Below are 14,828 nucleotides of genomic sequence, written 5' to 3'. Positions count from 1 at the left end.
CTGCATACACACTAACCCATTTGTAGGACATAAATGTAGTTTACCTCAATCTGGAGTTGGATGAAGATTGTCACAACGTTCTTAAACCTCATAAGAAGATGTGGCATTAAAATAAATATTTGATAAGCAATATGGAGTTGTTGCCTGATATTAAGAAATTTGATCATTACCATCTAGTCACTTGACTCAGTCTGTAAAGTGCAAAATATATCTAAGTATCACCAGCAAAAAAATATTTATCCCTCCTTGCCATGTTGTTGATGAAATTGTGCCGTGAGGGCAGGGGGAAGCAGGCTACCGCCATGGACTTTTAAAAAACAACAGTGGATGATTAACAGAAGTCTTTGTATTCTGCCTATACCCTTCACGTTGCCTTCCGATGCATAGCCAAACCGTCTGCTGTGTGTTTTGATAGTTGGATAATTGGGAGCACTCTTGGGTTGTGCGTACACCTGGTTTCCTCCCCGCCTGAAATTCATTTCTTCCCCATCGTACTGCCCCTCCTCCTCTCCTCCTGCTGCTCATATAATGGAGATCAGGAGTTGATGAATGAAACATTGGTGCCCAGTCTCTGCAGCAACCACTGAAGAGCACTCTAACAGAAGTGACACTCTGGTCTCCATGGATAAAATGCTGAAACCCTAGACCAGTTGTCCAAAGGGAATCCATCTGCAGCCATAAAAAAGAACTTGAAAGCAAGCCTGATATGAACAAAGACAGTCCTGTGTTCTTTTTCAAAAAAACCCCACCCGTTTCTTTTTTTATATTGATATAGCCATAGATGTACCATTTTATGATATGTGTGCACAGTAAAAAACACATACAAAATGTATAGAGGAAGCATCCCAGTACCCTTTGACTTCTCATGGTGGGAGATATTAACTTAAAAGAAAAGAAAAGGAAAAGTTGTCATTTTTTTTTAACAGACCAAGATAAAACATAATTTCAAACTCAAGACCAAAATGCACATCATGCTTGGCAAAATTCAGTGCTTCTGTGCAATGAACTTAGTACAGTAGTTCAAATTAACTGCTAAGAAATTAAAGGGTAGAATCCTTTGGGAGCAATGTGGGAGCATAAGAAACACAAGAAACTGCCTTTTACTGAATCAGACCATTGATCTGCCTACCTCAGTACTGTCTACACCAGTATTTCCCAACCTTGGGTCTCCAGCTGTTTTTGGACTACAGTTCCCATCATCCCTGACCATTGGTCTTTCTAGCTAGGGATGATGGGAGCTGTAGTTAAAAAACAGCTGAAGACCGCAATTTCCCCGACTTCTACCAAAAACTAAAAAGGCATTAAGATGCCTCCCTTTTGGCCCTCATTCTCCGTCAGTTCTATCTGAGTTGACTCCCATTCAGATAGCCAGCATTTATCATATTTAAAGTAGGCCCAATGTGTTATATCCAATACTAGTCTTGCTAAGAATAGACCCATTAAGCCTGGTGGTCCTTAGCTGACCATGTCCATTAATGTTGGTGAGCCTACTCTGAGTAAGACTAGTATTGGCTATACATCCAGTTGAAATGAATGGACATGACTAACGGAGGTCTGTCAATTTCAGTGGGTCTGCTCTGGATAAGACTTAAGTGGGATACAACCCACTGTGTCTAACCCTAAATTATTACTGCTTCAGTTGGTGTTTGGAGCTCAGAGTATCACTCAACAAGCAGGCTGGACTTCTGCCCCAGGCAAAAAAGAAAAGAACCTTCCTTGTGCCGATCAAGCTGGAAAATCAGGACCATGTGTCCTGGCTTGCCCACTGACTTGTTTCAGGTCAACGACTCATGGAAAATGGCCATAATTGCCCATAAGCTGAAGATGCTCAACACTGATGTTGCCACTCTACAGAGTGGCCTCTAAATAAACATTTTAATAACTAGATTTCAAGGTTAAAAAATAAAAGAAACAAGACAGACTTTAAAACAGACATGATTGTTCTGATAAGATGAAAATATACTTAATGGCTACATGGTTATTTGCCATACTGTGTTGAGAAGTCTGTGCAGAAATAATTACAGTACAGTTTTCATAAATGCTAAGTAAGAAATCAGAATGTGCTTCCATTTAAAGGTTTTCATATGCAAATAGGTTGATTGCAAGATACATGCTTTAGCTTGTTAGTTTTTAGTCACAGCCTCACCTATATACCAGCGTATATGCAAATATTATTATTTCTATTGTCTTTGTTATTATTTATTGAATTTATATACTGCCCTATACCCGGAAGTCTCTCTGTTAAAATAATACACTTTTATATAGGGCCAGCCCCACCATGAGGTGGAGTGAAGCAGCTGCCTCAGATGGCCAATGCTGAGGGGCATGGAGTGGGCCATATGTGCTACATAGCCTGCCCTCAGGTGCTGTGGAGGATGTTATCCCAATGCCAGTGGTGAAGTGGTAAAGTGCCGTAGCTCAGTAGTAGAACCTCTGCTTTGCATTTAAAAGGTCCCCGGTTCAGTTCCTGGCATTGTTGGGTATGGCTGGGATAGGACCTTGTCTGAAATCCTGGATGAGTGTGTTACTCCCAAGTCCTACCTGGAGGTACTGATGGTTGCTCACTCCAAACACTCGAGGATCAGAAACACTCAAGGTTGTAATCCTGTGTGCAGTTAGGGCACACAGTTCCAATTGATTTCGTTCTAAATCATACACAGGTTAAGTGAGAAAAGAACCATTTTCACTGGAGTCTAAAGTCTTGCTTCTAGACTTAATACACAGAATGGTAATAAAAGCCCCTTGCAGTTTTGCTTGCAAAGGACCTCGAGTGATTTTATAGTATGTTTTATGGAACATGCTCTTGAACAACAAGCGACTGCCTACAAAAAGCGCACTGCTTTGGTTATAGACGAATAATCCATAAACCGATTAAGTGGGATATAATTGTGTAATGAATATTGGTGTATTTATGTAATATTAGAGCTCTGCCTATTCCATACACATACTCAAGCAAATCATTGACTTGTCTTCGTTGCAGCTACTTTTCCATCTCTGCTTTACTAAGGATGATTAGAACTGAAATGCCTTAGGTTTCCACTTTTTTTAAGAGAAACATTTACATATTCATAGAAGTCTCTTGGCGGCGGCTGTAAACAAAGAATTATGTTCAGGACTGCAGCTAGAAATAAGATATGTCAGAGGTCTATTACCCATTCAATCGAGAATCAGTAAATGGCCCAAGGGCACTTCCTTAAATGGGAAAGGGTAAAATAACTGAGGCTGAGGCCCCAAGTGTAGCTGGAACTCAATCACATTGTTGATTTAGAGTATACCAGGCATTTTTTGTAATTGTCAAAATTCATTTAGCTTCTCTGACATGAGCGGAATGGTCTGAGATCTCAAGATAAGGCATGCTTCCCCGCATCTTTCACTAGGCTACACAGACCTCAAAACTGCATGCAGCAAGCGGTAGTACAACCAGGGGCACATGCGTTTGGATTTCTGTTACAGTCGTACTACTCTGTTTATGCTACCAAAATACATCAATAAAGTGTTTACACTACCAAAATACATCAATGGAAGGAACTTCTTCTCATGGGCATAAGAGCAGGCCCAGATGTGAAGGAGGAGGGTCAAGCACTGCTAACAAAGCCCTTCACCTCGAGCCCCTTAAGGCCTGCCTTCTGATCTCAAAACAAATTTCTTGACGAGAAAGAAAAAATATATACCCTGACAGTGCCTTTATTCTCCAGACCAGGTCCTGCTCTGCCATTCTTTCCTGAGGGGTTTAGGACACAAGAAGCTGACGTAAATGAAGCTGGTATAAGTTAAATTGGTGTAAAGTCATGCCACATCCAAACTCCATTCTGGAGCAAGGCTACTGCCAGATGAAGCAGCCCAAGGTTGTCAGAGGGTAAACAGGGCTTTGAAATTGAGGTCAGCTTACAATAATCTTTTTGCCAGTCCGTGTGACTGAGCTAGGCAGAGAAAATCGGTTCCCCAGCCCCGTCCTGCCCTTGCCATGCCCTCAGAATGCCTCTTTTTAAGGACTTGCAGTCCTTAAAAATCACAGAGTTGCTTGTGAAGCAAACGCTTCAGTGGCTCCACTCCTTCATTTTATGAGACAGCCAGCAAGTTCATGTTTCCTCTCCATTTAGTATAATTTCAGTAGTTTGATTGACTCATGGTGCTTGTGGAAGATGGAGCTACTACCAACATTTTGATAATGCTTTTGATCTTCTGAGAGTCCTTCCTTGTTAAGGTAAAGCAGGAACCCAGTGAGACATTTATTCCGCTGATATGTCTAGCTCAGTGTTGGGGTAGCAATAGGCACTGTCATCTGCTTGCATTCTTGGCTGCACAAGGGGAGGATCAATTAATTGATCTATGATCCTTGACTGTGGTGGATTTTCAAGTTTCATAACAAACTTCAGGTACCTCTTAATATGCTCTAATCTGCAATATTGTAATTACATTCAGGTGACCAATGGTGAAATTTTGCATGTTTGTCAGCTTTTCAATGCATACTTAGGTAAACAGGTAAGATTCCTGTTCTGCTAGTGACTGTAAAGAGGGTATGGTTGCTATTCCTTGTTAATCAGTTTGCTTGTGGAGGTCCTGGGGAGGTGAACTTTTGAAAGTTGCTGAATTAGGTGACAGGTGTTCCAACTATTCCAGATGTGTTCCTTCATTTGTATGTCTTTCCTCTCAATGCATAGTTGGGTGTGCACTTCTGATTTATGTCAAATCTAAACAGCAAGAACAAAACCTTTCAGGAATGTAAATTGCAGAGAACCAGGCACACATCTTAAATGAGATTAGTACCTGTTCACTTCTAAGCATGTTCCTTAGGTTATTTATTATTATTATTATTTAACGACTTTGTTCAGTTCCAAGTACTCCGTTCGATAAAATCTTTTACGGACCTGAAATTGAAATGCCATTCAACAGAGAACTGAGTTGCATAACTAAAAACTGATTGTATTGGATTAGATGTTCTTCCATTTATGATAAGGATCTGTATGATAGGATTAATATTTATGCCCTTGTTCTTTCATCCTGCCTGGGAAAGTTGGAGAGTGGCCAAGGGAAAAATGTGACCACTGCTTTGAGAGACTGCAGACACATCCTTCCTTTTCTCGCAGTCTGGTACCTTCAACCATGTCCTTATGCATGGAGGATATAGCCATCAATGACTTCAAGTCATGATTCTACCTCCAGTGTTGAGGGCTGCATGTCTCTGAATGCTAGTTGCGGGGAATCACAAGTGAGGAGAGTGGTGTTGCATGTAGATTCTGCTTGTGGGCTTTCCATAGGCACCCCATTTGACTACTGTGAGAATGGGATGCTGAACTAGTTGGACATTTGGTCTGAACCAGCAAACAGCCATCTGCAGAAAACCCAAATTGTTGTTGGCTCCAATTAAGCATTCAATAATGGGTTTTCATGGGGAAAGCACCGGGAGGGGAAGCATTTGGACACAATACTTTAAAGCATGGATTTCTCCCTCAGAAATGCAGGGCAAAAGGTGAGTGTAGAGGAGCCTTAAGTCTCAGTGGTATTTTACCTTTTCCATTATTTTCAGTGGTTCATGGGCTAATTCACCCAATGAAGATAAGATGGTAAACCTGATTCTGGACTATACTACTTCAAGCTGAAATGGGAAGAAGCAACATGCTTGAATCCTTCTCTATATCAACTAAATATCTACACACAGAAAACCAGATACCAAGACTGAGAATTCTGACCTAGACTTCTCCTTGACATGCTATCTTTCTATACGTTTTTGTAGTGATATGGTCCGAATCATATTGTGCAAACGAAGATAATGCTGTGACTCTTCTACTCATTCAGTAAAATAGTATAGTGTGATTTTGTGCAGTATAGACCTGGAAGTAGCAGGGAAGGCTAGTTATATTTAATAACAGGAATCACATTTGAGATTTGTACAGCAACTACTTTATTATTTTCAAATGCAAACTTCTGCATTTAGCTTGCTATTTTACAATTTTACAAACTAGGTATAAAAGACCATAAATAAATGACATAAGTTATGTGTACCTAAGATTGATGGCGAGGGGGAAATTACAAATTAAAACAAAATAGAAAATCTATATTTCTAACCAAGATTTCATTCAAATCTGCGAACCAAGCAATGCATTGTTAAGATTTTTTTTCTTCTTCCCCAGAATGGACTAAATTATCATATGCCTCATACATTCTAATTTTTTTAACCACAGTCCTTGCATATTCCAACATACTTGTAGTGATACCAAAAAATAAATGCACTCTCTCTCTCTTTTAAATCTGTCTAATTAGTATTCAGGATGCTTTCTTTCTGGTTATGAAAATGTCACGTAAAAGAAAAATACTGCTTTGAAGTCCTGTTCACTGGCAAGAACCAGCTTCTTCTTCTTTTTGTTTTATACATATATATATATTTAATACATAGATCCATCACAAAGTTAATACAGCAAGAAACCTGGACAAACATCAACTGGTGGGGTTGTGAGCAGAACAATTTTCTAATGTATGGAGGTTTGCTGTTTTGGAGTCCTGTTGATGCCTCATCTTTAACCAGGAAGAAATGGAGGCCAGTTCTCTTATCAATTTCTGGTTGTTGTTAGGCTGTTAGTGTGTTGTGTATTTCTACCCATCCAAGCTCTGTTTAGTACACTTGACTGCAATCCAAGAATGCTGGGTTTGCAGTTCACAACACTTTATGCCCCCCGGCTCCTTGACAGTGCTGTGTCCTGCCATCAGCACAACTACACAAACCGAGAAATACTGATCTTCAATTTTGTGTTCATCAGACCAAAAAAATAACCTTAGAAATGGGAAAGGAAGAAACAGGGGGGAGGGAGAGGCAAGGATGAAGAATAAACTCCAGAGAAACTGTTTTAGGGCCTCATTCAATGCCAAGCATTTTAAATGCAATATTTACACATTCTTTTCCTTGATTTCCCCCCGCCAGGCATGTAGGTTTGACTGTCCTGTTTCAGCTTGATGTGCTGCACTGTATCTCAGTAGGGAAGAGTCTTCTGTGACCAGAAAGCAGGTCGAGCACATCAACTGCTGAGCTCAAAATGTGGAATGGCAGTCCATTCCCCAGACTCCTGCATTCAGCTCGCCTCCAAGAACAGTCTTCAGAAAATTAACAGTGAACTCTCCAGACTCCGTAAACTTTCCTAGATAGGACTGGTAGGTCATTACCACTTATTGCAAACTGTATTGCAATTTACCTACGAGAGGAACATGAAAGAGGGTTTTGGTTTTTTTGCAAATCGCTTGCTTAAACCTTCAAAACCTTTTGTATTCTTTAACTTGGGAGAAAATAAAACAGTTTGCTCAACAATCATTCATGGGCCCCAAACTCCTTGCAGGTGGCACACTGAATAATTTACTTCTGTGAATGGATAAGGATTGCATATTTCTGTTTGTGTTCATCAAGTCTCTCAAAGCTTTTTTTTTTTTTTTCCCAGGGCAGGGGAGGAAAAAAAAGGCTATTTAATAGTTCAGTTCAAAACAACCTGCTGATGGATGAAGACTTCATCTCCACCTACTTTCCCCCTTAAGGTACTGCTGCTTCGATAATGAACAGGCCTCGACAAGACTAATGGTCATCGATCGAATTCTTTATCACAGTTATGGAACTCACAATGGATCACTCCACAACTCGAGTGAAGGCGCCCCTGCTCTAGGCTGAATAACTATTTGTTAAGGTTAGTGTGGCAGCTACATAATACATGAATAGATACAGGACTGTAACATTCAGGAGTGTGTGTGTTTTCTCGCCACCGTTGCATAGCTCACCTACTGGCCTGGAAACTCAACAGCTCAGCAACAACCGCCAAGTTCTCGTGAGATGCTATCTGCATGTTCACAGGTGGCCCTGGGCAACAGGCAACACAGAAGCACACACCCACACACCCAAGGCCATACGTACACTCACACATTCCCGGAAGAGATAATAAGTTATTTTCCATTCTATTAAAAAATATTGATATTATCGCAATGGCACACTTTTTTTTTCCTTGTAAAGGATCACTTCACTGTTGCACGCAGTCTCAGCTTTTGTGAACTGGGCTCTGTGCTACGGCACCTAACCCTGGTGTCCATCGTTATGACATGTAGAGCTCTGCTACTTGCACTCATACCGATGCAGCAGTGACATGCAGGAGAAAAAAGGAAGAGAGAACACGCACTTACACAAAAATTAAATAAATGGAGCGAGGAAAGAGAAGTCTGTAGGGCTTTGATACAGTACATTCCTCAAGTGGCAATGAAAGAGCCGCATCTGGGCCATTTCATCCTTCAGTTTTGTTGCTGACAACAAAAAAGGAAAAAGGAAAAAATAGAAAAAAGAAGAAAGCCAAAGAGATACTCTTCAGGGAGCAATGCTGCTTATGTAGTCCATCTTCAGTGCTGAGTAAACCGGGACACTGGAAGGCTTTTGTCTCTGGCCTGTTATCCTCCAAGGCCAACATGGGCACCAGGAAGGGCTGAGTCCAAGAAAGCAGGATCCATTTTCCCTATTTAAAAAAGACAACCATCAAACTATTATTATTATTTTACATTTGTATACCACCCTTCATCTGAAGATCACAGGGCAGTTCACAACATAAACATACAAAGTAAGAACACAAAATACATAATAAAATGAAAACAAAAACTAATAACTCTCCTCCCACAAACATATTTTGACGGCCATAAAGTGTTGATCAGTAAAGGCATGGTTATAGAGAAATGTTTTCATCGGGTGCCTAAAGAAATACAGTGAAGGCGCCAGGCGAACCGCCCCGGGGAGAGCATTCCACAAATGGGGAGCCAACACAGAAAAGGCCTGTTTTCATGTTGCTTCTCTCTAGACCTCTTGTGGAAGAGGCACACAAAGAAGGGCCTCAGATTATGATCACAGGATCCACACTGGTTCAAATGGGCAACCACATGGGAAGACCTGCTATTTTGAGCAGCCAATGCTAGGATGAGGATTGGAATGCCTTTTTCAGCCTATCATCTTGCTCCTTGAATTATTATAGCCATGACTGTAGGGCAGTTTATGATTGCTTTGCATTCATAAGATCCCCGGTTCAATACTCTGAAATCTCCTGTTTACACAAAGGAATCTCCCTTGAGGACCTGGAAAGCCACTGCCAGTACCAGATAATCCCAGGCTAGATGGACACTGTTTAAGGCAGCATCTTGTGTTGATAAAGTTCCTTTTATGGTTGAGGTTCACAAATCAGCATAGGGGAGACAGGAGAGTTTACTCTACCCTAGAAATCTGAGGTGTGAGGTGTGAGCCTGCTGCTGTTTTCCTAGAATTGCCTAGTATTTCTGTGCTAGAGGGGCCAACAGATTAGTGACATTATCTCCTGTTTTGAATATTTGACACTTTGCTTGCTCGCACAGCTGAACCCTGCAGAAATAAGGACTGCACTCCTGTCAAGACTTGGCCTGTGGAGGGTGGGGAGTTCAATCCTGCTTTCTGCAATGATCAGCTGCACCATTGCGTTCCCCATGTGGAACTCAGCTATGTAGCCAAACACAGCATAATTGAACTCCCTCCTCATTAGCCGGTGGGCAGAAAGTTCAGTCCTCCTTGGTCAATATCTCCCCTCATCCCCATAGGTCAATTTCAACACGTGGACAGGACCATTTTGACACCAGATGATTGACAGGTAGGTGGTTCTACCCACCTGCCAAAGCAGGTTGGAGGAGATAAATATTTGGCCCATTGGGTGAAAAAGGTTCCCCACATCTCAGCTATAACATGCCTCACTAGAGCCTTGGGCTGACACTCTCTGTCTCTTGCATGGTTTGGAGAAGGGCTTTATTTAGTTTAATTTCAAAGAATCCTCTCTTAGGATTTGATATGAATCAGAGACAGTGGTTTAAAACAAGCTCTGGTGAATTTGATATTAAGCCAACTTCACAAAGCCAAAGGTGAATTGTTTGTCTAGACCAGGCTTCTTCAACCTCGGCCCTTCAGGTGTTTTGAGACTACAATTCCCATCATCCCTGACCACTGGTCCTGCTAGCTAGGGATCATGGAGTTGTAGGCCAAAAACATCTGGAGGGCCGAGGTTGAGGAAGCCTGGTCTAGAATTTGTGCTAAACCACAATTTCTGATTTCTGTGTAACACTAAACCAGGATTCTTTGAAAGGGAAAATACATACTGGCAAATTCCTTCTCCAAGCCACATAAGATTTGGAGAGGGGTTTGTATGTGAGAGGGTGACTGAGGCTTTACTCAGGTCCATTCTGATTTTTAAACATAGTGCTAAATCATGGTTTAGTCCATTGTCCATGAAAATCATTCTTTGGCTGTATCCTAGTTCAGCCAAGTATGGTCAAAACAAGTATGTCTGTATACATGACTGCATGTATATAGCTTACATCACTGCAGGTTGGGAAGACAGGCCACAAATTTCTCTGCATTTCAAAACAAAATTAAACAAGGTCTGATAAGATCTCTTTAAATTTGAGGGGGGAAACCTGGAGAGTCAAATAATTTGGAATGGGTGGAGGTGAAATTTAACGCTATGCTATTTTTTCCAGTAAGAAATTTCTCCTCCCTTTCAATGAAATTGCTATTTGTCCTTTTAGGGTTAAAAAAAACATAGAAACTTGGAGGAAACCATTTTCAGTGAGTTTAACAGCATGGGGGGGTGTTATAAAAGCTCATCTCCCCGAGTCTAACTCTATTCTGAATGTTCATGCAAAAATACATACCCACACACCAGCTGCATTTTGGAAAAAGTTTTATCAAGTCGGGGAGATGGACTTCCATTCTTATTTGGCTGAGGAAGACTTTAATATTTTCAGGAAAACTCAAAGACTAACATTCACCAGCAAATGTGTTAAAATATGACTGTTTAAGTCACCTTTCAGAAGCACACACCTCCATATTTTTCAACGTGAAAAGCTTTTATGGGTAATTCTGCTAAGAGGTTTTACTAAGCTGTCACAGTTTTTGACAGGATCCAAATTTAGCATCCCATGTTCGCAACCATTTGCTTTCAGAATCAAGTTCATAGGGGAAGCTTGTGCTTAAAATTGGTAAGTTGTTGTTGCAAGTGACAAAAAATGACAAGAGTGACGTTGGGAATATGGCAAGTTTGACTCGTTCAATTCACTCAGTGCTCCTGGCTTCCAAATAAGTGCAGTGATTTCTAACAAATCAAACCTGAGTGTCATTCTCTTTTTGTGCTGAAGCTGCTGTCATGAGTAGATAGAACTAGAGAGAGGGGAAAATCAAAGCTGAAAACCTAATAGGTGATGTTGCCATCCTCAAAATAATAAGCTCCGCTGAAATACTTCTAGCAGGTGGCCTCACCTTATGACACTCATATTCCCTACACCAAATCATCAATAGGTTTGATTCTCTTTCATTCCTGAACACTTTTCTGGTTGCAAAATGAACCAAGATCTAGATCTGAGGCTGTAATCTCTTCTTTGGGAGTGAGCCTCATTGAACTGAGAGGGTTTTCCAGATAAACACGGATGAAGTCGGATTGTGCACCACTTTTGAATGACAGATCAAAGTAAAAAGTGGGTACAGCTGTAAATTAAACATTTTCTCTTTCATCAGCACTCCTTGTGATGATCTAATATTTGTTCAAAATAGACAAGGTCATGATGGACTTTGTCTCCCTGGCAGTATCCCAACAGAACATACAGTGCAGAGAGCAGGATTTTTATTTTTATTTTTAAAAAAAGTCTGATTGATATAAACAGCTTGGCAAGTGAGCCTGGAGCAGACAGCACTTTTCCAACTCTCAGTGATGTTAAGAAGGATAAATACATGCAGGTCCCTTGGGTGTGTTCCTTGGAAATCGTTCATTAGGTGAATGTTCGCATAGCAAGTCCACAATTTCCATTATTTCCTATGGGAACGTTTCTAATCAGGGATTTGTCCAATCTCTCCCCCCACCCCTCCATAATTTCTTCCTGAAAAGGCTGCAGCCTACCAGCAAAAGAAAGACAAAGGGGAAAACTTATTTGTCCAATCTCTCCAGCTTGCTGATTCGTCAAAAAATTGCACCTGCCCTCCCGCCCTGCATGGTTTCTGCCTGAAAATGACTTCCCCAGCAAATCAGAAAAAAAGCAAGGAAGTAAAGAAGTGGCCAAACTCAATCTATTCAGATATCTGAATCTGTGGAGTGTATAGCGATGTCTGGGCATAAAGCTTTACGTTCCGATAAGTGAATTTTCATATAACGAACAGGTAGCTAGTGGGACTGGCTTATAAAATAAGCATATTAATTTAGGGTGGGGGCGTGGTTCATGTTAAGCTTCCTGTGTAGCAAACAAATACAGATTTTTCCTAGGCCATTGGTGGTTTTTCCCCATGTCAACATTTTTTCTTTATGTGCCATGGTCTATATGAGTCATGTGCCAGATATCATACTGAAATAGGCACCTATGTGTGTAGAGCCCAATGCATGCAGAATTGAACCATGTAATCTGCACGCCACAAAATGGTGTGTAAAGTTCATCCTACACAGACCTACAAAAGTGATTTCCAATGCAGAGATTTCATACATTCTAGTGTTGGTTGATAGAGTCAACTAATGAAATCTTATGCCCTCCACGATACGTAGAAAACAAACATCTAGAATAATTGTCTTACTAAATTAAAAAGGGGGGAAAGGGTATTTTACTAGCTACATCCCATCAGCGCATTCTCTTTTATTACTGATAAGGAAATGAAGCCACCATTATCACAAAGGGGAAACCATAGTCCCACTGACCTTTTCAATGTTGCACAATCAATTGTCTCTTAGAAGGGCAAAAGGATGCAAGTCTGGAAGATCCACAGTCAAGAATGGCTGACTTATGCGAGTTCAAAAATGATGATCGGTATAAGCCTCAAGCAGCTCTCCAGCCTCAAAAAAATAATAATCCAGTAATCCATAAAGATTGCTCTCCATCTCATCTTGGAAGTGGGCAAATCTTCGATTGAGAGGCACTGATCAGCCCATAGGATATTTTCCCTCAAGGTTTCTGCAAGGTACCGTTGATGCCCAGAATATGCCAACATGTCTTGGTACAGAAGATTCTTCATTCCAATAAAAGGTGAATAACTGTGGTTTACCCCACAGACCAAACCCAATGATTGTAATCCCAGTGGCTGTTGAGGGAACAACAGTACCTTCCTTCCTTTAAGCACAGTATCTGGCAGCAAACACAGCATCAGAACTTGTATGTGATGTTATATAGATACATGTATATTACATAATGTCGATCAACACAGAAGTATATTCCAAGAAATAAATTTGTTCCAGGCCTGTTCACAAATGACGGGCTGTCATTTCTGTAGTTCCCCTCCCCACAACACTACCGGCAAACTTTATATATCAATCGACGCTGCAAATCTTTTTTTTTAATTATTATTATTATTATTATTATTATTATTATTATTATTATTTCAAATGGCGAGGAGAAGTAAAAAAAGTGCAGTTCTTCAATTAAAGTGCATGGATGAGGTAAACTAATTTCAAGAGTTTTGAGTTCATTCAGTACTGGCTCAAACGGGAACCATTCTTCCGTGCATCTGTTGCATTTGGGTCCTCATTGCCTGCACACTGCTCAGAATCTTATTCTGGTGTGCAATGGCGGTAATTCCAATTCTTGCCAGGTCGCTGCATGAAGCAAAAAAAGAAAGAAGCCGAAGGGTGAAAACTTTTTGTCAGAAGTGGATCCAGTAAAATATATTAAGTAAAATCCATTAAAATATATTGAGACAGGCACATACACAAAAAAGGAGAAAAGAAGGCAAAGCAAGGTGAATGTATACTAATGCTTGATTAAAGCAGCTGAAGGGCATTTTGGAACGGCACACATTGTAGACTGAAGGCATTCTAATATTGTAATGGATGCAATGATATGCAGTGCAAAGCAAAAAAAGCCGATTAAATATCCAGATTTACCAGTTTTTTTGTTATACCGCTGAGTACTTACTCCTGGTTCATATGCACCACAGCCTCTAGGGTAGTGTAGCTGGCAGCTGTGAAGTTATCCTTGTATCGCTCCATCTTAATAGCTTGGAGCCAATCGCCGACGGAAACTACGGCTGAGAATTCAGGAGAACTTGGATCCAACAGAGCTGTATTAGGTCTAGGAACAACAACAGAAGAACATGATTAAAAAGATGTCACAGCAACAAAAATCCAGTTAGACTTTATATTGCATAATCAGTGCTCAGTACAGATAAGAGAGGCATATAATCCTAGAGATTTGTAAGAAACAAGTGCCTCCAACTACTACCACAGGGGCTTCTGCAGAACCATCTTGCCCTGAGAAGAAGCAATAACAGCTTTTTCTACATAAACAAGTTGTCTATTGTAACTTTTTTCCCCATCAGTGATTATAGTTATAATAATCTTCTGCAAACTACTTTGTGAGCTCTACCTGAACAGCAGAGTATAAATACTGTGAATAAACAAATATGCAATAGTTTCCCACACAAATATATATGGCAAAACGTTCCAAAACACTTAAGGGCTATATTTACACGGTCACAATGTGTAACTTCAATATGTATACACAGAGACAGATACGAAAATGTAGGTGAAAATATTGTGGGGAGCATTGCAAACACATTTGTTTCTATATATCTAATCCTAAGAGAGGTCCCTTTAAAAAAAAAGGTTTTCCACAATAAACTGCTTTTCTGCTAGATGGTAGAAAGGTGAGCCACTGTTTATTTTATTTCTTTAACAAAATTTATGTACCATTTGATTGTAGATAGAACCTCTAAGTGGTTTTCAAAAAAACAAGAACACAGCCCCACACATTTGAATTGTAATGGAAAATAAAAGTTAAACACAGGCATTTTTTTTTTTAAAAAAAAGAACCTAAATATCATTAAAATCAACAGT

The 14,828-nt window shown here is 40.3% G+C and overlaps 1 protein-coding gene across 2 annotated transcripts in view; it reads right to left on the bottom strand.

Moving 5' to 3' along the window:
• Window positions 1-5,878: 5,878 nt before the first annotated feature.
• The window catches only part of EPHA4 (EPH receptor A4), a 170,749-nt gene continuing 161,799 nt past the window's right edge, over window positions 5,879-14,828 (bottom strand). The window contains exons 16-18 of one of the 2 annotated variants that reach the window (XM_081006883.1): window positions 13,878-14,064; window positions 12,699-13,589; window positions 5,879-8,474 (exon numbers count right to left, since the gene is read on the bottom strand). In XM_081006883.1, coding sequence (XP_080863009.1) covers window positions 13,905-14,064 — 160 coding nt within the window. In that variant the 3' untranslated portion in view covers window positions 5,879-8,474; window positions 12,699-13,589; window positions 13,878-13,904. The remainder of the gene's footprint in view (window positions 8,475-12,698; window positions 13,590-13,877; window positions 14,065-14,828) is intronic. The other variant, XM_081006882.1, reaches the window with a different exon arrangement.

This window comes from Podarcis pityusensis, assembly GCF_964106645.2.
Source record: "Podarcis pityusensis genome assembly, chromosome: 5".
In the NCBI taxonomy this organism is placed as follows: Eukaryota; Metazoa; Chordata; class Lepidosauria; order Squamata; family Lacertidae; genus Podarcis; species Podarcis pityusensis.
This window is presented reverse-complemented; position numbering and strand designations above follow the sequence as displayed.